This window comes from Nelusetta ayraudi, unplaced genomic scaffold (genome assembly GCF_046127955.1).
Source record: "Nelusetta ayraudi isolate G7.1 ecotype Tasmania unplaced genomic scaffold, CSIRO-AGI_Nayr_v1 ptg000084l, whole genome shotgun sequence".
Classification (NCBI taxonomy): Eukaryota; Metazoa; Chordata; class Actinopteri; order Tetraodontiformes; family Monacanthidae; genus Nelusetta; species Nelusetta ayraudi.
Window position 1 is genome coordinate 7,409,746 of NW_027466134.1, and position 23,143 is coordinate 7,432,888.

The window sequence follows — 23,143 nt, forward strand, 5'->3', positions numbered from 1 at the left end:
ACATTGACAGGAATGTAAATCAATGTGCATTGTCCTCTTCAAACAAAATAAAATAAATAACATAAAATAAAATAAATCGTGCTGCTCAGCCCCCCTACACTCCACCCAGAGGCAGTCCTCCCGCAGCAGCCCTTCCCTCCAAGCTAGTCAGAGCAGATGTTTATATCCCCGTGTCCAGTCTGGAAATGGATTGCGCTTGTGCAAAGCCAAAAAAAAACAAAAAAAAACGACAAAAAATGTGAATGTAGACTGGTTTTGGAATCAAATGTTATGGTTATGGTCATATGGTATTTTTGCTTTCACTTGTTGTCGGCTCCTATAAAGTAAGATTCATAAATACCAAACCAGAGTGTCTCTTTTATCTCGGATGCAAGTTGCAGTTCTAAACATATTCAGCATATTTATTTATCTCCCACAACGTCTCTCATTCAGCCCTACAGTGTCCAGTACAATGACGTGCACATGTCCAACAACGCAAATTATGTAGTTTAGCGAGTTATAGGACGGCCAATAGCTACTTTACTGGGGCAGTTTTTCATCACTGCAGCAGACGCCTGCAGAGTCTCTGGTGTTGGTCTCTTCGTGTCTGACCGTCTCTCTCTCGCCTCCCAGATATTTCTACAGGGCGTGTCAGAGCACGCTGTTCCCCAGCCCGGTCCAAGTCGGGAGGCAGTTGGATAAAATCCCCGCCGAGGTCCGCAGGAACATCCTGACGCTGGGCCGGGTGAAGCCGGGGTCGCCGCCGCTCGGCCCCAGGCCTCACTTCCTGCCGCCGGCCAAGCCCAACGACAAAGACCCGAGCGGCTTCCACAACTCCAGCGAGTCGCAGCTGCCCGTCCAGCAGACGGACAGACAGGCGCATGCCACGGACACTCTCCCCTACACCAAAGACGCCGGCGGAGGCCCCGAGGACCCCAACCTCGGGCCGCCCGGCTGGGTCACCTCCACGCCGCTGCTGGCCCCGGCGGACGGCGTGCAGCTGGAGCTGCTCCCCGACGGGGACTCACAGTCGGTCAAATACACTCGCAGCTCAATGGACAGACGGGGGCGTGGCCTGCCCGTGCAGCCATCGCCGCCACCACACAGGACAGAGCAGGAGGCCCAGCATTTGCTGCACACAACCTTGTGATATCTCACAGTCTTAAGTTTGTCGCCCAAACTCCAATTTGCACAATTAGTTTTGTTGTTGTTGTTGTTGTCGTCGTTGTTTATGGTTTTTGATCTAACTTTATTGTATTTTTCAAGGAGATTCTTTTATATAATATACAAATAGGTACTTTATATTTTAGATCTTTTAAAGCTGAAGATTTTTTTTTATATCGAAGAAACTGGAGCATCTTTAGATTTTTTGTAACTTGGGGAGTTTTATATATAAATATATATCTTCAATTACATCCAAATACCTGTTCAGGTTCTGGATGTAATGAAAAGCAGAGCAGAGAGATTCCACCACCAGGTATCGCTGCCCGGAAAATGATTAAGCTTGTGTTTTTCAAAGCTATGCCTGTCTTGGATCAGAAGCCACTGAGGCCTTAAATCACATTCCTCAGAGTTTTATGCTTTTTATGTGTAAACAAACCAAAGAAGTAGTCTTCAACACAGACTCTCAAAGTCTAGATGGACCTGGACGTCCAGAATAGTGGCATTGACTTCATGTTTGTGTTTCAGAGTGGCTGACGCGTACGTTTATGGCTGTTCCATCTCTACATTCCACCAAATAATTACTAGAATGTTTATGTTTTTGCCAAAAAAAAAGGCCAATTTTTTTAATGTTTTATTATGTCTTCATACAGCAAAGTCGGCCTGAGTGTCTCAAGTGGAATACTTTGGGAAATATTTTTTTTTTATGTTTGTTTCCATACAAAAGGTTTTATGCGGAGATGGACACCGTTTACACTTCTGTGTGTTGGATAGGAGGAAATGTTAAGAAGACGATTAATATACGTTAGTTTTAAGAACTATTATTCATTCAAAATGACTGTTTGGGGCCAAATCTTCTCCCATTTTCAGGAAAAGACGGTCTAGCTGTTTTGTGTGCTAGGCTAAGCTAAGCTAATTAAGCTTTTACTGTTCACATTCAGCCCAAAGTCAGAGTGCTGTCAAATCTACATAAAATATTTGGTTGTTCAGATTTTTTTTTTTTTTTTTTTTTTTTTTTAAATCTTAGTTTCTTTTCGCACTATGCTAAAAGCTAACAGCAAGCTAGCATCACGTTCAGGAGTCACTCAAAGGTCCTTTTGGTTTGTTTTAAACTTTTTTTTGTTTTTTTGTTTTTTTGTTTTTTTGTTTTTTTGTTCTTCTGTTTTTTGCCGTGCCAAATTTACCATTCCCAAATCCATAGCTTCGTATTACAAAAAAACATTTCTGTGCCAAAATGCTAAAAAAAAAAAAAAAAAAAAAATGCAGCTTAAAATTTGCACTTTGAGAGCATTTGTTTCCGTCAAAATATCCGCAGTGTGTTCCCGTTGCAACTATTTTTCTGGATGTTTCCCTCATTCTGCCAAATGAACGTCAAGAGTTGGAAAGGATGTTTGGGGCTCACAGAATCAGCACCTTTATTGACTGTTATCAAAGCTGCGTTGTCGCAGTCTCATTTACCAAAGATCTCTCTCGTGTCAGTATTTTGAGCAGCACCTCGTGCCTTAACACTGGAATTGAAAACGATTTGCTTACGATGCAGGATTACAAGCCGATGGTGCTTCTTTGTACCCCTAGGGGGCATCATTTTTCAGTTGCTGTCATACCTTCACGAGGCTGTTTTTGTTTTGGCACTTTCTGTTTTGTGTTCGGTCTTTTTCCGCAGCTTCTGCCTGTTCTGGTGGACTGTTGAGCTGCAACATTTCATGGTCTCAGACATATCTGAGCTCTGTTTAATTTCCGTCTGTTGACATATCATTATTATGCTGGTTGCAGAGGAGGCTGCAGGTTGCACCTCTTGACTGCGGAGTCACCGAGTTCAGCGTCATGGTTTTTCTTCTGCACAGAATTGAGTTGGAGGCTTCTGTCAAAACGTCAGGTTGAAGCAGGCTGGAAAACACTGAGGAGCTCCAACCTGCAACAGCTGCAAAAGCTATTTCTAATTCTCAAAGTTTTTTTGTTTTTTTTATTGTTTCTGGGCACCGTTGCTATATTGTGAACAAAAGTTAAAATGATGATAAAAAACAACAACAACAATAAAGTATTTATACTTTACTACTTATTTGTTTCCTCCAAGAAGATGATTTCTGGTAACTGTCCCAGAATGTTTAAGTAGAAATACTTCAAGTAGGAGTGGGGCCTAGTTTTTCTTTCTCTCTGGTGTTGTTGACAACTTCATGGATACACATTTTGGCCTACTGAAAACTAAAAATATTTGGTATTACATTTTTTAAAATCTTTTTTTTAACCTTTTTTTTTTTTTTTTAATCTGTCCGCTCGTGATGAGATCACTCCAGATGGATGCAGGGCCTCTTCACTTCTTCCACCACTCGTGCAGTTGTTTTGCTAGGGACTGAACTTTATTAGTGTGTCTTAAAAGGGGGGCGAGTGCAGCTCTGCTGATTCTGCAGCAGAACCAAACTGACTGCTACAGCACTTTGCAGGAACAGCTTCCTGGTCCGGCCGTGGAGATAATGACGGCTCCTCTGCCTCCTTACTCTTTGAAAGCCTGAAGTGTGAGTGATGTGTCTTTTGTCTTCTTTCTCTGTGTGTGTGTGTGTGTGTGTGTGTGTGTGTGTGTGTGGCCTTGGTGTTTGAAGTGTTACTTTTCTGTTCTCAGTGAAAAGGCCTGTTTGTCACGAGTGTTCTCACACTTGAAGTTTTGAACGTGGTTGCACGCCAGATGTTATGTAAAATGACTGCAATGAGTGCATTGTGTCAGTGCCCAGCCACTATCAATTGTGTTAACACACGTTTGTTTACGCTCAGGTCCACGTGCAGACTTCACTGGCAGGGCAGCGCGTTTCCATGACTCCCGGGGTCCAAACCGGAAACACACATGCAGAGAAGGGAAGCGTGCTGTACTACATACAACTGTGCAGGTCGTTCCTGGTGCTGCTGCTGCTGGTCACTGTGGTCTGTGTTGTTTGGGTGTGCCACTTTCTGCAAAGCAAACAGTTTGAAAGTGGAGGGACAACAACGTTTGCATGTTGATACACTCAAGACGACACATCTCCCGTATGAGGGTTTTGTCCTGACACAAACAACTTTATTCATATCAGGGTTGGTTCACATGGCAATTGGACCTTGCCAGATTTATGTGGCCTGTCCCTGGAGTTCAACTGTGGGTTGATCTAAAGGATGCCAGTGCGAAAACAGATTTATTTTGGTGTTTGGTTAATATTGCAGCTTTGCTTTGTGGTTGTTTTGTTTGCTGCTTGGATTTTCTGTATTTATGTATGAGTTATGACTCAGGAATTTGAGTGAGGAGAACAAAGACATCAGTCAACATCAACATTAGCTCAGCTGTGCTCTATTTTTGGAGTGTTTTGACTGCTTTGTCTTTCTCACACAGCTCTCCGCTATGGGGTTGAACTTGTTTTATCACTCGATCATCATCTATCATCAACTCGGGCATCCTGGTCCCAGTTCGGCACATCCAGACTGGTCCCTCTGAAGGTGCACTGTGGAAAGCTGCGGTTCTTTACCTAATGATCCACCGTCTCTGACCAGTCTTTGGTGGTGACGTGTGCTCACAGGGACACCTAGTGTCAGTGACCGGTATTACAGATATAAGTTGCAACAGAGAGAGAACTCAAAAGTTGTTTTCACATTAATTTAGTGTAACTGATTAAAACGAGAGGTTATTGTGTTATTGTATGTGTTTGGGTTTTCTAGGGAAGTAAACTGATTATCAAACACAATCACCGGAATGAATTAGGTTTGAATTTTGGCGCTTTATCACACACTTTCACAAAATCGAACTGGAGAAAACAACGAAGTTTAAGGGGAGATAATGTGATTGTCCGCGAGAAAACAAAAACCTTTTGAATACAAGATATTTCTTGCGTTCTCATTTTGCGGATCGCCGACGGTGGGGAAAGAGGGGGGGTTCGTGACGATGCGCGACAGCTCCGCGCTGCATGCCGGGATACGTACGATGCGCTCTTGTTTACAAGAAGACAGTTGCAAGACACTTCTCGCTGACAGACATCACGCACTTAAACAGAAAACAAGTCGACCCAGGTTTCTCCCGCGCGTCTCCTGAAGGTGTCCAAAACGACGCGACTCGGACCGAATGTTGTTTATGAAAGAACAGGTGTCGCCCTGACAGAAGTCCGTTTGGTTTGTGCACCGTCACCGTCCGAAGGACTGGGGCCGTGTCCCATTGAAAAAAAAAATTACTAAGGTTAGTGGTAACATAATAAAATAAAGACAGGCCCTTCGGCATGTCGTCACGCTTTAAGAAATCCGTTGTTTGGTTTCCGCTTCCGTTATCCCGCGACACAAACTGAGCGTCAGCTAGCTAGCTAGCTAGCCAGTGGCACTAAAAGTTGCTCCAGCTAACCGGTAAAAATAGTCAGCCTTCAACTTTCTGCACCATCATGCTGACTAGTCATGGTGCTGAGGATGGTGTGGTGTTGTCACCTCGACGCCGCTTCTCTTGTCCTCTAGCAGTGACAGAGCTTCACCTCACTGTGTGGTTTTGCTGTCACCTCCGCTTTTTGTCGGCATTTTATTTTGAAAATTGTCTCTTTCCACTTCTTCGCTTCTTTCCACTAAATGCCGTGTCATGTGACCCAGATACTCAAAAACAAATCCGAGCGGGTGTTGGTTCGCTGCTGGACAGAGATACAAGCCAGGAATTTATCATTTTACGTTGGCTGAAGTAATAATTAATATCAGTGACCCAGTCAAGCCAGAACGTGTAAATAATAAAAATAAGTTAGAGGCTTTTATCAATTATGATACATAGTATAAACAAAAATTCAAATAAATAACAAAATTATTGTCACCTACCATCAAGACTAATTTCTTATCTAGTGATGCTCCGCAGTCCAGCAACATTAAAAAAAAATAAATAAATAAATAAATGCAAAAGTCTTCTTTTTTTTTTAAATCCAAAAAGTAGCTGTATTTTGCAACCTGGCTTTAAGGTCTCTAAAAACGTGTTCCTATGTCGTCTTCTTTTTTTCTCATTGATTTTACATCACACCACACCCTCTCTTTCAGGTAACTGCAATTGGACTTCCAGGAGGAAACCAGAATCTAGCTGAATGTGAGTCCCTATGTTTGGAAGAACTGTTGTGCCATAACCAAACTAAAAAAAACAACGTGCAATTAGTAAAACTCACGTCTCTAATGTATGGCTTGCACCTCTAGTTCATTCATTACATGTCAACCTTTAAAAAAAAAAATAATGCTTGAAAGTTACTTGTAATTCTGTCCAGAAAAATTCCCCTTGTTATATGTTTGTATTGCAAAACATGCTGAATGGCTTCTGCACCTTTAAATACTGAAGGAGCTTAACAAAAATGAGCGGCGTGTGTGTGTGTGTGTGTGTGTGTTCTTCCACACACTTAAAGGTTTTGAAGTGCATGTAAGGTTTTCACTGAAGGTTTTTCAAGGACAAGTCCACACAGTCTGCAGGGGGTTGGCGAGCAAACAATGGTTCTACTTCCTGAGCTGCTCCAAAGAATATCATAAAGTTTATTTATGTGCAGTAGCACCTCTCAATATTCTACACACACCCAAAAACCATCAAAGAGAATAATGAAGTCGTTAAAGTACAATAGTGGCTCTCGAGAATATACACTAATAAAAAAATAAAATCAAACAATATCATAGTAATAATAAAACAATGGGTCCATGCTTGTGTTTCATAACTTCTGTGATGACTGTGTTATTTAGGAAAAGAGCGGCAGCCAAGCATCTAATCGAGCGCTACTTCCGCCAGTTAACGGATGGCTGTGGAAATGGCGCCTGCACCAATGAGTTTTGCGCATCGTGCCGCGCTTTCCAACCGCTGGATAGCAACCTGGCGGCCGCCAGGGCACTCGAGCTTTTTAAGATTAACGCCAAGCTCTGCAATCTCCACCCCGGCAAGAGGGAACCCGAGGCGGTGGCCCCAGAGCTCTCAGAGACCAGCGGCAGCGAGAACTCCTTCGTGGAGCGCGAGATGAGCAGCGCCGAGCTCTTTCCCCTCAAAGAGGACTTCTCAGGTAGAGTGAAATTCTCTCTGTCGTGTAGTTCGGGCTCATTGAGCTTCTTTTTTTCTGAATCGATCTTCTCCTCTGGGTTCTGGCCAGATCTCCACCACCTCACAGAGAACGCCGTCTGCATGATCCTGAGCTCCTGCGAGGAGAAGGGCGACTACTCGGCCTTGGTGCGCGTCATCGGCAGGCTCTTCTCCAGCGCTGAGGCCTTGATGAAGAGTTTCAGGAAGGATGAGGCCGTCGCTACAGGAGACCGGGAGCCGTCTCCGAACACGGACAGTTGCGGCGAGGAGCGCAAGCGAAGCTCCGAGGCTGCCGCTGCCGATTCTTCTTCTTCTTCTTCTCCTACTTCTTCTTCTTCTGCAGCCGGTGGTGAAACAGCGGACGTCTCAGTGGACATCTGCTCTGTGAGGAGGGTCTACAGGAAACTCCTGGCCGTCCCGCAGGTGGAGGCGGCGCTCGTCAACGCGCTGATCTACCTCACTCCCAACGTGGAGCTGGACCTGGAGTACCTGGACGCGTATGAGAGCAACCCGGACTACCTGAACATCTTTGCCATCGTGATGGAGAACTGCAACCTGCACAGCCCCGAGTACCTGGAGGTGGCGCTGCCGCAGTTTTGCAAGGCCATGACCCAGCTGCCGGTGGGCGCCCTGGCCAGGCTGGCCCGGGTTTGGTCCGCCTTCAGCCCCGCCCACCTCAGGCGCCTGATGGAGACCTTCCAGCAGCTCATCACCTTCACGGTGGTCAGCAACGAGTACGGTGGCAGCAACCTGGTGAACGACGACCAGACGGTGGTGGCGGCCACGCAGTGCCTGAAGGTGGTCTTCTACGCCTGCATCCTGGGCGGCGACGTGGACGTGGGCCACAACGACGCCGACGAGGACGACGGCGAGACCGAGGAGCTGAGTCTGCACGAGCTGCTGGGCGAGGAGCAACTCTACAGGAAGGGCCCCCGTGTGGACCACCTGGAGAGGGCGCTGGGCGTCCGGCCGATCGACTCCGTCAAGCCGCTGCTGCCCTTCGAGGACTTCGTCAACGAGTCTCTGAACGAGGTGCTGGAGATGGACAAGGACTTCACCTTCTTCAAGGTGGACGGCGAGACCAAGTTCTCCTTCCAGAGCTGCCCGTTCATCCTCAGCGTGTTCACCAAGAGCCAGGGGCTGTACTACGACAACCGCATCAGGATGTACGGCGAGCGCCGCCTCACCGCCCTCTACAACATGGTGCACGACCAGCAGTCGGAGCCGTTCCTCCGCCTCAAGGTCCGCAGGGACCACATCATGGACGACGCCCTGGTCCGGGTGAGTGGCACCGCTGCACCGTGAGGGATGAGTGAGTGCTGCCTCAGACCAGCCTTCTGACCCCTCTGCCCCCTGTCCTTTTGCAGCTGGAAATGATCTCCATGGAGAACCCGTCCAGCCTGAAGAAGCAGCTCTTTGTTGAATTCGAAGGGGAGGAAGGTGTGGATGAGGGAGGAGTGTCCAAGGAGTTCTTCCAGCTGGTGTTGGAGGAGATTTTCAACCCTGACATCGGTCAGCCTACACGTCCACCAAATTATACAGAATTATTGTACCATCAAAACTGCCTTTTTTTTTCTTCATAGCCAGGTTCCTGTGTTTTTTATTACGTGTTTCAACATAGGCTCTGACACACAGGACTAGAGGCCTCAAAAACGTCTCCAGATCTCCAGAAAACAACGTTCTTAGCCCTCTGTTTACATCCTTGTGGTAAAGTGCTGGGTTTTTAGTTTTAACTGCTGCTTTGTGGGACCTTCCAGAGGTGGCGTTGGTGGCGTTTGTGACATCTACAACTGGGTATCTTAGCGCTAACCTACTAGAAGTGAAGCAAGTAGAATAAGCAGATGATGGGTTCTGGATGCGTCTCGTGACACGGACTCTAACATAGTGAATTTGAATTTTTTTTTTTGTATCGGTTCCCTTCCAGGAATGTTCACCTACGACGACGAGACGAAACTCTTCTGGTTCAACTCGTCCTCCCTGGAAAACGACGCCCAGTACAACCTGGTGGGGCTCATCCTGGGCCTGGCCATCTACAACTACTGCATCCTGGACGTGCACTTCCCAATGGTGGTCTACCGCAAACTGATGGGCAAGAGAGGAACCTTCGCTGACCTTGAGGACTCCCATCCGGTACAGTGATGGGTGACGCTTGAATGATTAATCAGTGAAATTATTAAGAATCCTCCACCAGTGTTCTTTATGTGGTCTCAGCAACAAACTTTTTAATGCTTCTTTTCCTGCAGGTCCTCTACCAGAGTCTTAAAGAGCTCCTGGACTACACGGGCAACGTGGAGGAGGACATGTCTCTCACCTTCCAGATCTCACACACCGACATGTTTGGAAGTGTTGTCTTGTTTGATTTAAAGGAGGACGGAGAGCAGATCCCTGTCACCGAGGAGAACAGACAGGTGAGACCTCTGGTGTCAAGCACGGCCTGAGGAACCTGGAGCTGTTACTGACAATGGCAGACGGACAGACGTTTTATCATGTTCTGTTTCTGCTTTCCGGGCCTATGTGAAATGAATCCTGGTGATTGTGAAAATGTTCCATCCTCCCAGTCCAGTTTCTTACTCCACAAGGCCCTGTGTGTGTCATTTACAGAGACCAAATGCATGGCTTTTACTTTTTTTATAGAGCTGCAGTAGAACTACAAAGCTGTAGCTTTGCTCCGTCCAGTGCTCTCGGTAGTTACAAGACATAAAACACAACATTTTTTCCTTTTCCCAACTGGTTATTTTTGTTGTTTCTCTGCAATTCTCAGGAGTTTGTGAACATGTACACCGACTACATCCTGAACCGGAGCATAGAGACACAATTCAGAGCCTTCAGAAAAGGTTTCCAAATGGTTACGAAGCAGTCGCCACTCATGTACCTGTACCGGCCCGAGGAGGTGGAGCTGCTCATCTGTGGCAACAGGGTGAGGAGACAAATAGCAACGAGGCTTCTTTAGTGTTTTATCCACTTGTTGAAATGCCTCCTTTTCATTTACTGCATTTTATTATCTTGTATTGATTTATTTGTTTTTACAGAAACTGGACTTCGAGGCACTGGAGAAGGCGGCGGTCTATGACGGAGGCTACAGCAAAGACAGTCAGATCATCAAGTAAGCACACTGGTGAAATCACTAAATAGAAGTCGAGGTCAAATTGTTGACTGGAAGCTTCTTTTTTTTTCTCTCAACTCACAGAGCAGGTCTAGCAATGATGCACTTTTAAGTCATACACCAATAGGAGGCCTCAATTAGTTGACAATGAAAAAAATAATTGACAAAAGGTTTGTCCAATCACCTCAAGTTTTCAGAGGTTCCTCCCTTTTCCAAACATCTCCTGCTGGCTCTTTGCTCGACGGACGTGTGAGATAAATTAAGTGGACTCTGGGAAACGACCCATGTAGTACGTTTGGTTCGCAGGGATTTCTGGGAAACCATTCACTCATTTGGGGAGGATCAGAAGAGGCTGTTCCTCCAGTTCACCACCGGCACAGACAGGGCGCCGATCGGCGGACTCAAACAGCTCAACATGATTATCATCAAGAACGGCTCCGACTCGGACAGGTACCAAACAGCCATGAAACAGGCAAAATGATCTTTTACTGCATCTTCCCTGAAGTCTCTCTCGGCCAACCTGAGCTGATCTGAGGCTTGTTGTCTCAGGTGAAGGTTTCCAGTCACGCTTTGTGTCAATGGTTCCTTTCAGGCTGCCGACGTCGCACACCTGCTTCAACACGCTGCTGCTGCCAGAGTACTCGTCCAAGGAGAAACTGAAGGAGCGACTGCTGAAGGCCATCACTCACGCCAAAGGATTCGGTATGCTGTGAAGTGTGATGAACTCAATTTTTATCAAAACGGAAAACAAAAAAGAAGGGAGTTGCACAACAAAAAACAGTGTTAATGTACTTAAAAAAAAAAAAAAAAGCCAAATGCTGCAGTGAAACCCAGTGCCTCGCCAGCCCAGAACACCAAACAAAGAGTCGAACACGCCTTCCACTACTCTTTTTTTCTTCTTCTTGTGTTACATTTTCCACATGCACAATATTTGATTTCCTTAGCTGTGAAAGTGCACTTATATGTGACAGCACACGCAATGTATTATTTATTGACTTGGGTTTTCCTATGCGTTTGTGTGTATTTTTTTGATTTGAGTTTCTTCTCTGGACTCAGCGTACCGGTGCTACTTATGCTTGTCGCAGTAGTTCAGTGAGGCAGACAAAGAGATTCACTGTGTGGCACTGCCGCCTTCAGGTTTGAACTCTCTTATATAATTACACCTTTGTAATAAGGCACTAAATCAGCTTGAAACGTACTTATCTCTATTTAAAATGTCATTGAGCTGTGCGGGCGTGCACACACGCACCTCTATGTTTCACCTTCCATGAACGCAAATAAGCACAGAAATGCTTACAAGACCTTTTTTTTTTTAGGAAGAAATCCAAATGTCTGGAACCCACCTTTTGTTTACTTCCATCACAAATTTTTTGGCCTTTTCTTGATTCTTGCTCCGTCAACTTAAACAACAAGTGTTGTTAAAATCTCTTTTGAGATTTGAATAATCCTGGTGTCCAGCAAATAAGGTGTGTGAAAAGCATAACTTTGTTTCTCCTGAGCACTCAAACCAACGGTTATTTCAACAATTTTTATTAAAATTGTGCCTGTTGTATTTTATAGAAGAGAGATAACACAGTGTGTTGGGAAACTGAACCGACGGCGTAGTACCGATAACTTGCATGTTCTTTAAGAAAAAAAAAAAAAAAAAAAAAAAAAAGTGCAGAGGTGTGTGTTATGTTTCTCTGGTTTGTGAGCTGTGTACCGTTTCTGACTGCACATCTCTCGGACCTGTTGCCAAATGTGTCACGCTGCTGTTTTAAAAAGAAAAGTTTTTTTTGTTTTTGGAGCTAAAATATCTCAGGTGCCAAGAATGTGCAGATAATGTGAAGAAATAATATTTCAAACACACACAAAATAAATTGTCATTAACATATGCATTCATGCTGGTAGAGAGACATTATTGTATTTATTAAATAAATAAGGACATTTCTAACAATGTGTTAAACAACAGCGTTGTGTTGCCTAGTCTTTTGAAGTGTCAATTTGTAATGCCAAACATACAGTATGTTTTTTGCATGTGCCTCATTTAAGTTTGGCTGTTGAAAAATACCATACAGGGAAATGTTGTCCAGTATCTCATCAAGTTTTTCCCAGGATTCCAGTTATACTCACTGTGACTTTTGTCTGTGATAAACCTCTTTTTTTTTTTTTTTTACTTAAATAATAACGTGATCTGAGATATGTAGCGCTTTGTTTGGGGTTGTGTGGTCGTCATGTTTTGGTTGCCCCCAAGTGGTCAGCAAAAGTAAAAATCACGACTGTCACAGGACAGAGAAACCCTCATGTAAAGTAACACACTGCTGTCAATGTTTTGGTTATATGAACACTTTAATGTTTATGTACACACAACATGGCAATTCACAGCTGATGGAGTATGTCGACAATTAATTTATGAACAGAACTGCATTTGGATTTATTATATACATTCACACACTTCATCAAGAAGATATTAAAACTTTCTTACAGTGTATTGTAGTTCACGGTTTTTCTTTTGGTTCTTATATACAAATAAATCCGCACGTTTCAGGAGGAACGACACTGGAGGAAGTCGTTGCTCCCTCTAATTCTAATTTTATTTTTTCATTCACGTACACAGTTGCGTCTCGATTATGACAATATGAAACTGGCTTTCAAACACAGCATACAGACACAAAAACGTGTGTTTGCTGCGTGGAGCGTATGCAATTTGACACATGAACAGTTGTATAAATTGATACAAACGTGAGCCTTTGGAAAGTCTCACAACTGTGATAAACGGAAACGTCCTCCAGTTCCCTCACGCACCCTCCCTTACGACACTTTATTGTCTTTGTCGGCTACCACTTCGGCCAGGTCCTCCGGCCGCACAGATTTCACCTGTTCCTCCATCTGCGTGACCCTGTGCTTCATCCTGGTGTGGCTGGAGGTCACCTCCGCCATCAGCTTGGCAAACCTGGTCTGCATCTCGTCCATGTTGCTCTGCAGCTTGACAATCTTCTCCTCCAAGTCTTTGGGGTCGGCGCCGGCGTTGGCGACCGACTCGTCGATCAGGTTGTCCTTCATCAGGATGGCCTTCCCCTTCTCTTCCAGAGCCTTTTTAGCATCCGGGTACTCTGTCAGAGCTTCCATCAAGTCATCTTTGGACAGGGCGAACAGGTCGGAGTAGCCCACACTCCTGATGTTGGCTGTTCTCCTGTTTCCTGCTTTGCTGCCCTTGATACCCAAGATACTGATCTCCCCGAAATAAGCGCCGTCGCTGAGCACCACGAACTGAGTGACTCCGTCATCAGCCACCACAGCCAGCTTACCCTCCTTGATGATATACATCTCCCGGCCAATGTCGCCCTTCCGACAGATGTAGTCTCCGGGGCTGAACACCTGCGGCTCCAGCTTCAGCACCAACTCAATCAGCAGGCCGGCCTCACAGTCTTGGAAGATGCGTACCTTTTTCAGCGTGTCCAAATGGACGTTGACGGCAATCTCGGCCTTGAGCTTGTCTGGCAGGTTTTTCAGCACTTCCTTCTCATCGCAGGTCTTCTTCTCGGTCCACAGGTAATCGAACCACTTGATGACCCTAGCCTCCAGATCTTTGGAGACCTTACGGAACTGCATGTATTGCTTGATGGAGTCAATCTTGGCCTGGAACTCGGCGCGAGAGGCATTCATGTTGGAGATCATGGCACCCACGTTACCGACGATACTAGCGAAGATCAGCACACCGGTGAGGAAATCCGAAATGACAAAGACATATTCGATATCCCTGACTGGTGGCGGTGTCTCTCCGATGGTGGTGAGGGTTAGTGTGGACCAGTAAAGAGAGTAGATGTACTTTCTGGCCAGTCTGCCGTGTTCCGGGTGGCTGATGTTGGGATATACCCATGTGTCGGATCCAAAACCGATGGTTTTCGAAAGAGCAAAGAACAGGCAAGCGTTCCAGTGGATAATGATGAGAATGTACAGTACAAGGTTGCCGATACGAAATATGTTGGGGAAACTGGTTCTGGTCTCGGTTCGCTCAAAGAACTCAAACAGCCTGGAGATTTTGCAGAGGCGGTTAAACCTGAACTCAGGGTTGTTGTAGCCATACTTTAGGAAGAGCAGGTCGGTGGGTATCATGGAGATCATGTCGTACTTGAACTGGGACGTTGTTTTGTATTTATCTCTCAGCTTCTTTGAATCTTTTACCAACAGGCCTTGTTCCAGATAACCTAGAGAGCAAACCATTCATTGAGTACCAAATTGAGAACTCACAAAGGACACAAACTGGCGTGTGAATATCAAATTTGTTTTCTCAAGGCAAAACCCTGACCTGTTCTCGATCTCACGAATGAGTCTGCGTAGTAAATCGCATCCACGGTGTAGTCCAGGACTAACCAGAGCTTTGTGTATTTGTTCTGCAGTTCATTGAAACAGGCTCTGAAAGACAAAAGTGGAATGTTTTTAAAAATTTGAAGACATTTCTCTGTGACATGTTTCAGCAGAAAGTTTGATGTGGGTGGTACCTTGTTACGATCATCATCAGGTTATAAAACACTGGGCCTGCGATGATGGTCAGCCACCTGTAGTACTGATCGGCGGCTGGATCCATAATCCAGATTTCTTTCCTAAAATATAATATATTATACTTCAGCTTTCTGCATCGTAATGCAAGAGTTTTTGTACTGTCTCGAGATGTTTGGTCAAACTGGATCCAGTGTGTAGCTACTCACGGCGGCTCCTCCTTCTTCTTATCATCTTTCTTATCATCCTTCTTATCATCTTTCTTTTCATCTTTTTTCTCATCCTTTTTCTCATCTTTCTTCTCATCCTTCTTCTCCTCTTCCTTCTTGCCCTCGTCTTTCTTCTCGTCCTTTTTCTCCTCCTTTTTCTCATCTTTTTTAATTTCCTCCTTTTTGCTACGGATCACAGGTCTTGTTATTTTACGTTTGGTGTTACAGGACAAGGAAGTGATCTGTCAGGGTCTACATGAGAGGGTTCTAGCCAGGGTTTGGGATTCACTGCTTAGTTGGCAGTTTTGGTGCATGTACTGCATTGTCCAACAGATGGCAGAATAGCTTGTAGAATCTTTTAAGCCTGTTCCAGTGCACATAGCTCGGCTCAGGGACACTGAGAGTTAGAGATTCTGCATCAGGGGTGTAATGTGTGTCCCCTTGGTAAGCTCCCTCTGCTCTCACTTTTACCACACTGTACCACCAGGGTCCGCCAAATCGCTGTGCCATACTGTGATTACCCAGCGCAAGCTGGCATTTCACATTCTGATCTTCAGGTGCGTGACAATGAAAACGTTAACATCTGCATGACACCTACTTTTACTGTTCCTGTACAAGCATGGGTTGTCTTTGTCCTTGGACGCACTGGTTTGCCTGCCTCCCCAAAATTTCCCCGATAGCAGTTCTGTACCTTACTGGCAGCCAGAAGATAACCAGAAGTGGCTTTACTCACAATCAAATATTCAAATATTAACAATTAGTCTTCAGTCTTTTTTCATAGCTGGGTAAGTGCCAAAGGTGTCTATGTTCAACATTCAACCTATCACACGACATACGCCATCTGTCACCCTAGAGCAAACAGCCAGCCTTCAAGTGGCCAGACCTGCAGTTGGCATGCTAGGTCAAAGACCACGATTGGCTGGAGCAGTTTTAGGGAACTGGTACTAGACTCATTTCTGCAGCAAAGACGTTTGCAAGCTGAAAAAATGAGATTGGCTGCGCCAGGCTATCAGACATACATGTTAATTCCTTTTGACCACTTGCACCAAAAAAACCCTAATGCCAACAAACATATAAGGATTGGGTGGGGAGAGGCAAGACGACACACACATGTCTATGTTTCTTCTACTTCTTTTTTCTGCTGGGTACATCTGGGAAATACACACAATGTCCTCTGCTAGTTCTGATTTTACTTTCTACTCTACTTTCAAGCAGCGTTTGCGCTCGAACTTACTCGTCTGTGTTGTTGCAGTTGTTCATGTTGTAAGTAGCAAGTGGCCACTTGCTGCAATGACTTGTGAGAGACACAAAGGACAAGATTTCTTTGCTCAGTGATCTTGGCAATAAGGCTCCTCGTCCTTCAAAGAGCGCGTAGTTCTGGCCCTAATCTTGCTGCAAAAATTGAGTTCCAGTGTCTTCATCCATTTGTTTGAGCTCAGATTTTTTCATCAGTTTGGGAAAAGTGAAACCTGAAGTCACCCGTAACCCATTTACTCACTTTCTCTCGCGGACGGCATCGCCGTGGCCCGCAGCCTGAGCGTTGATCTCTCGACTGTTGATTTCCTTCAGGTCAGGGTCTCTAAAGCGCTCCAGGAAAGAGTCGTGTCTCTCTGTTACTGGGCTCCTTCGGTGAGATGCCCAGTTCCACAGCATGAAGAAGAAGTAAGAGACCCTGGAAGGGTTAGCAGGAGGCAGAGACAGAACAGGGTGACATCAATCTAGTCTAGGAACTAACTCCTAGTTCTGCTACTTCTGCATACAGACAGATGCTAATGGTAGTCAGAGTTTAGGGCAGAGAGAGAAACGACTGGGTCCCAACACAGGTCTTGGGGTATCTCATGGGGTCCAAGAATGAATCTCATGGGCAATAAACATAATTTAAAGAAGTGGACTGAACCTTTGGTGATTTGTGTGAAGGCTTGTGTGACATTTTTGCGAACGCAAAAGACAAGATTGAAACTGTTTGAAATCCTTTAGATTAAGCTCCATCCATCTAGTAAAGATGCTATGGAAAGCCTCTGGAAAGGGAATTAAAACTTGCCAATAAAAATAATTGGAAGGTGACCTCTATCAACCACTGGTGTTTTTTTGTTCTTCTTCTTTGTTCTTTGTCTTCCCCTGGCACTTTCAAACATACCCTGCAGCAGTGGCTTCCTGGTTTCATCACAACTAAATAACGCTGAAATCGACTGAAGACAGGTTCTGTCGGAGCTTGGCAAGATGGATAAGTGAGATTACATTTTCAGTTGAAGTCTCAGGGGTCTGGCTGCTGTGTTTGGTTATTTTGTTGGCCCTCAGATCAATCAGTGTTGGTAACCAGTGTTCTATCATTTGTTTAAAAATTAAAGGGAACACTTCAGTATTCACATCAGGGGTCTATGGGGACTTAGTCCAACTAATTATTAGTGTAGGGTATAAGAAGGGCTAACATTATGAGTATGTCCCACTGCTAACAAATGCTCTACCTGGCCACGCCCCCCGCTCCTCTGAACGAGTTTCTTTGGGAAGCTGAAGACAACGTCCGGTCCGACATCTCCTCACAAAGAGAGTGAGCCCTGAAAGACAGATGTGACACAGTGTACCAGGTTCTCCCCACCAGAGGAAATAAAACCTGGTGGCGATTCAGCTGTGTTTGGATTGAGCGGCCAACCTGCTGTCGCCATTCTCGATGACAGCCAGCTCCTCGTCGGGCGTCTTGCTGGACGACCGTTGATGCCTGTTCAAAAAGGCTTTTTCGCTGTAGATTTTTGCCATGTTGTCCCGTCCAGCTGTGCGGGACCTGGGTCATACACATACACATACAGGGATGGGAACAGGCTGCTTGTCTTGCACAATGTCACCAATACCTTTCCACCAAAGCCTCCTGCAAAAACGTGGTTCATTTGTTTGCTGATTGTTTACTGAAGGCCACTTTTCACTCCGTCTGAGAGCGGCCAGCGCCTAAAAATACCTGCCTCATTACGTCCTTAACACTAAACAGGATCAGTGGCCGCTGCCTGTTAACGATCAGCTGCCTTTTTAAATAACTAAGCTATGGCTTACAGCGAGACGGACTATTGCTGCTATCTTCAGGCGTTTATGTCGTAAGGTTAAGTCAATTAAGGCACCGCTTAAAGAACAGACGCAACCATCTATAACTGTGAACTCCTGTCCAGGTTCTGGGTACGAGCGTGGAAAAAATAGCCCGGTCAGTCATGCGTTGCTGTAGTGGCTGCAGAAGCAGGGACAAGGTCTACATTCTCATCTGTCAGGATGTGTTTGGCCATTTTTAGAGCCATTTTTTAATTCAGATTTTTTTTTTTTTTTTTTTTAAATGGACAGTGATTTTGTTATTTTCTTACACATAAAACATATGCTGTTGTTTTCCTGTTACCCAATGGTAAATAATGACTCACTTATCCCTCTGGGCAGCACCCATGATTGTAACACGTGCAGCCATATAGATTAGCGCTAATACCACAGAGTTTATCGGCCCCCAGTGACTTAAGTCACAAGTGCAATCGGTGTGGACGTGGATGACAGGTGGAGACGATGCAGCTGAATAAAATAGTCACCAATTTTCTTTATTCTGAGGTTGGACTACTTGGTTGAGTTGTCATAGTCACCAGTGAGCTTCTTATTTCCACATTGAAAGCCTGAAAACTGCACCAAAGACACTTCTGAGCATTTTTTTTTTCTTCAGCAGTCCAGGCTCTTGAGAACAACAAACGCTTCAGTTTCATAACAGCGTTCAATTTAAAAGAAATCATCAAAATCAGAGGTTAGGGGATTATTGCCTTTGTTGCCAGGGATTAGTTGCTCGGCTTCACCCGGGTGTCAAGACTCACTAAGAGGCTTGAGGTGTAGTTTTCAGCCAGACGTCCCCACCCATAATATCTCCCGTCGGTCCCACTGAATTCCCTCCCTGATGTTTCACAGATTCCCGGTGAACCACGACATTCACGCTATGTTATCACGCTCAGCTATTTAAAATGTGACTTGATAAATCAGATTTTAAAGACTCTTTGGCTCGTTTGTCCTGTGAAGCAGCCCATTGCGGCCGCTGCACGGGCACAACAAGTCTTCTGCATTGCAACTGATTCAAGTAAGTGCTAAATGCTATTTTTATCATAATACAGCCCTTTTCTGACTACCTGATCCACTCTTATGCGAGACTTAAGGCCAGAGTCCTATAATTAAGTCAGCTAGCAGCTTTTATTTTTGTGCAGTTTTTAAAACAGTCTTTCTACAAGTCAAGGTGTTGTAGTAGAGAAATTACCAGCATTCACTACCAGTACATCAGAATAGTTTCAATAAAATCTTTCTACATTACCGAACAGTGGAGAGAGAGAGAGAGAGAAAGAAGGCATGGCCAGCTCACCTGTTTGAATCTTCCTCACACCGAGTTCAACAAACAAGCACTTCTGCTCTGAGTGCCCTCGTCCAGGTCCATCTTCAGTAATCAGAAATGGCATGAATTTCCTCCCCGGGATGAAATATTTTCCTGGTATATTTGCTCAGAGCGCAGGAGCGTCAGCAGCAGCAGCACGGACAGAACATCTCCATGATTGGCAGCAGAGGCTCAGTCACAGCAGACAGGTGCAGGAGGAGGGTGAGGGGAGGAGGAGGCAGTGAGGGAGGGGAGAGGGGGAGGAGAGGGAGACCTGAGCACGTAGCTGCCATCAGAGCACGAGCACACACACACACACACACACACACACACGTTTTCTATCATACCAGCTTTAAAAAAGGCAAGAACGTCTTTCAATCATTAAATAACAAGCATTAACATTATTCATTGTTCATTTACACAAGAAAGATGTTGCCTCCTTTTCTATGACGTTATGTAACAGCCACGTATATTAATAGCGTAAGCACATCATAGTCACAATGTTCTACTGAAATGCAACCAAAAATCAGATAAGACTTTAATAGAAATGATTACTGACAGTTGTGATTCAGTTGTGATTATTACTCTGTGAAGTCTTGTGCGCCGCAACAACAACAAAGTGGACAAAGAAAGAAAAAGAATGTTTATTCTTCGATGACAAATAATGTCAATAGTATAGTTTGTCAAAATATCAATGGTAGTCGGCAATATTCTATTGATGTATTTTCTCTCTGCAGATTCACTGTTGGTCCAAGTGTCAACTCTTGTCTGACCCCGAGAGGCTGGAGGCGTCTAAACAAAACATTTGGTCATTGTAACTGCCGTGGTTTTGCTCAGGTGGACTCTCATCCACCCGTCCAACAGTTTCTCCAGTCATCGATTCAGCCCAGCGGCCCTCGTTTGGCTCCACCCACCCAGGCCACGAAAACCTGCCTCAAGGCATAAGGTTAAAAGAGAAATCCCCTGGCAGTGTACGGAGCTGCACTACTAATCCCAGCTTAGACTTGAGAACCTATTTCAGCCACCTAATGCCCCCTCATGGTTGTGGTCAATGCAAGACGCATCACTTTTTTTTTTTTTTCAGAATTTCCAAAATAGCCAGACCGGTTCAAGCTGTCTCAGCTCATAAAAACCACATGGAACTCAATAAATATTTTAATACAAATGCCTAGAGAGAGAAATCTCTCATTCTTTCTTTTACCACTTTTTTAATCAGAATAAAATAAATTAGTAATGGCTTTAACAATCAGAATCACCATGTTTTACTAATTTATTTCTTACCACTTGAGCCGTGCTTTGTTTCAGCCAGCTGCTGCTGCTGCTGCTGCTGCTGCTGCTGCTACGGCTGAGGTAAACAGAATGACTCTCCAATCACTCTGCGCCCTCCCGCAAACCTCTTCAGCACCGCCTCCAGGTGCGCGCAGATCTATTGAAAAGCCTCTTTGCGTCTCTGCCAGGAGGCAAATGGTAATTACTGCATCCATAAGCCTGGCTTTTCCCTCTGACACAGTGCAACTATTGTCTCGCGCGTCCGAGGCGCAGACACTTCATCTGCAAACAGCAGCCCTCCGACAATGAGCTGAATCAGAGCTGATGATGATGATGATGATGATGATGATGATGATGACTGCCCTCGATGTCCGGCTGCAGAGATGAGCGTCTCCTTGAGCATAGGTGACGACCACTAAGCAGTAAATACATCAATACATTACAAGAGCTCACATCAATAAACATGGACTCTTTAAAACCATCTTTTACAGTCTGGTAGTAACTTCCTGTTCAGGTGAAAACCAAACCCTGGCCGTAGCTCCCCGCCTCCAAATCCTCAAAGAATGCTGGTAGGTCCAGTCATATTCTGACCAACTAAAAATAATTGCCTTGGTGTTATTAAGATCTGTGAAAACCGGCTTTGCTGAAGAACTTTCAATACATCAGTTTATAGTCCAGAGAAATAACGAAGAAGATACAACTCCAACCTGTCCCACCTGCAGAAGTTCTCCAACGACTCAGCCATTGTCGGCTGCATATCAGAGGGGGACGAGCAGGAGTACAGAGGGGTCGTCTTGGAATTTATGGACTGGTGTTGAGGAGAACCACCTGCTGCTCAACGCAAATAAGACAAAGGAGCTTGTCGTTGATTTCCACCGAACCACCCAAACTCACATGACCATGAACATCCATGCAAAGCTCGGACATTGAGATAGTGGACTCTTTCAAGTACCTGGGTGTTCACATGAACAATAAACTGGACTGGTCCTCAAACTCCACAGCGATCTACAAGAAGGGCCAGAGTCGTCTCCACCTGCCACCACCTGCTACCACATCCTACCTGAGGTCATTTTCCGTACTTTCTATGACACTGTGGTGGCCTCTGCAGTGTGCTGCGCCATTGTGTGCTGGGGGAGTGGAGTCACAGACAGGGACAGGAGGAAACTGGACAAACTGGTGAGGAGAGCCAGCTCTGTCCTGGACTGTCCACTGGACTCCATCCAAGAGGTGGCGGACAGAAGGATTTTGGCCAAGCTGACATCCATCATGGACAACACTTCCCACCCCCTGCACCGCACTGTGGAGAGCCTGAGCAGCTCCTTCAGCTCAAGACTGCTGCAGCCCTCAGTGCAAGAAGGAACTGCCGCAGGTCATTCCTCTGCACTCAGTAAAACAATCTTTCTCATCTTCTCAGACACTTACACTTTATCACTTTATCAAGGTGCAATAAAACATTTATGTGAACATTATGTATGTATGTACATCATTTGTAAATAATACAACTGTCAATTTAATGTGAACATCTTGTTTTTGATTGTCGTCTGTACGCTGTTATGCTAAATCTTTAGCCCATAAATATTTTATTTTAGTATCAAGTTACTAGTTTCTACTTAATTTTGAGCTGTCTCACACCCAGGCCTATAATTTAAAGATCGCATTAAATGCTGCAAATATGCATATCTAAATAGGTGATGAATGTTGTCTTTTTCAGACCAGTAACGCTGTCATTTCATCTCAGGATTATGAAAAAAACAATGTTTTGTCTCAGACTGCTGCAGCTTTCCTTTACATCCGGCCTGTCGTCTCCGACGGCCACAGCGAGCGTTTGCCCTTGAGGACGCTTCATCACCCCCGTGTGAGTGTTTGGCCGGCAGGATGATAAATTGTCCTCTCAGCTCAGCTCTGAAGCAACAACAAGGTACAACAAGTGATCCTCTGATGAGCAGGAGGCAGCTAATCAGCTGAAGAGGCCTCCGAGCGGCTCCGGCGCCTCTTCAGCTGATGGCTGCAGCGCAAGCACATCTGAGGAGCCGCTTCGCATCCAATGTCACGGAATAAAGATGATTTCATCATCACACAGAGAATAAGGCACGGCCGCCAGACTCATTTCAGCTCAAAGGAGACGTGTGACTCTTGAGTTGGCTGCACTAATAAAACCTCAGGCTCACACTGCAGATTAGAAATTCATGCGATGACAAGATGTTTTGTTCGACTGAAATCTGAAACCCCAGCTTGCAGGAAACTGCTTGAGGCATTTACAAAATTGGTGCTATTTCAACATCCTTGTTTTTCTACATTCCAAAGTGCAACCAAATACTTTCAAAAAAGTGCTTGTTTTTGTTGTTTTTTTGCAGTCTGTATAACAATCTATAATAAGAAAATGTCTGCATTACGATAAATTTACAAACAAATCAACTAATAAATAATAATTATAATACATGAAATAACGCTGCAACTCATCTGAGTACTGCGCGCCCTCTGGTGGAAAAAGTGGTTACTACTTATATTTCATTTAGAAAAGGAGGCGATTTCTCTGCAATGTTTCACACTTTATGCAC

The 23,143-nt window shown here is 45.0% G+C and overlaps 3 protein-coding genes and 1 long non-coding RNA gene across 8 annotated transcripts in view; 2 read left to right on the top strand and 2 right to left on the bottom strand.

Moving 5' to 3' along the window:
• atp10a (ATPase phospholipid transporting 10A) overlaps positions 1–3,192 on the top strand; it is a 29,573-nt gene extending 26,381 nt beyond the window's left edge. For both annotated transcript variants that reach the window (XM_076045603.1, XM_076045605.1), the window contains one exon: positions 613–3,192. In XM_076045603.1, coding sequence (XP_075901718.1) covers positions 613–1,129 — 517 coding nt within the window. In that variant the 3' untranslated portion in view covers positions 1,130–3,192. The remainder of the gene's footprint in view (positions 1–612) is intronic.
• LOC142900968 (uncharacterized) lies at positions 1,573–6,210 on the bottom strand. The gene is made up of 2 exons (XR_012928951.1): positions 6,139–6,210; positions 1,573–5,321 (listed from the first exon to the last, which is right to left on the bottom strand). It is a non-coding gene; the product is annotated as an uncharacterized LOC142900968 (long non-coding RNA).
• On the top strand, positions 5,192–11,570 carry ube3a (ubiquitin protein ligase E3A). Of its 4 annotated transcripts, none has more exons than XM_076045606.1 (11): positions 5,192–5,330; positions 6,151–6,196; positions 6,829–7,139; positions 7,227–8,437; positions 8,524–8,668; positions 9,081–9,286; positions 9,400–9,564; positions 9,918–10,073; positions 10,186–10,259; positions 10,550–10,709; positions 10,852–11,570. In XM_076045606.1, coding segments are annotated over exons 2-11 (2,625 nt in total). In that variant the 5' UTR covers positions 5,192–5,330; positions 6,151–6,194; the 3' UTR covers positions 11,047–11,570. The 4 variants fall into 4 exon arrangements, with proteins under 4 accessions (XP_075901721.1, XP_075901723.1, XP_075901724.1 ...); XM_076045608.1 differs by having other exon boundaries at positions 10,566–10,709; XM_076045609.1 differs by having other exon boundaries at positions 7,025–7,139.
• Positions 11,571–12,630: 1,060 nt separating this feature from the next.
• cnga3a (cyclic nucleotide gated channel subunit alpha 3a) lies at positions 12,631–19,670 on the bottom strand. The gene is made up of 9 exons (XM_076045610.1): positions 19,308–19,670; positions 17,598–17,726; positions 17,413–17,502; positions 16,446–16,571; positions 16,182–16,241; positions 14,948–15,133; positions 14,741–14,842; positions 14,548–14,654; positions 12,631–14,446 (listed from the first exon to the last, which is right to left on the bottom strand). The coding sequence occupies exons 2-9, from the start codon at positions 17,699–17,701 to the stop codon at positions 13,050–13,052; spliced, it is 2,172 nt and encodes a 723-aa protein (XP_075901725.1). The 5' UTR covers positions 17,702–17,726; positions 19,308–19,670; the 3' UTR covers positions 12,631–13,049.
• Between the last annotated feature and the right edge of the window lie 3,473 nt (positions 19,671–23,143).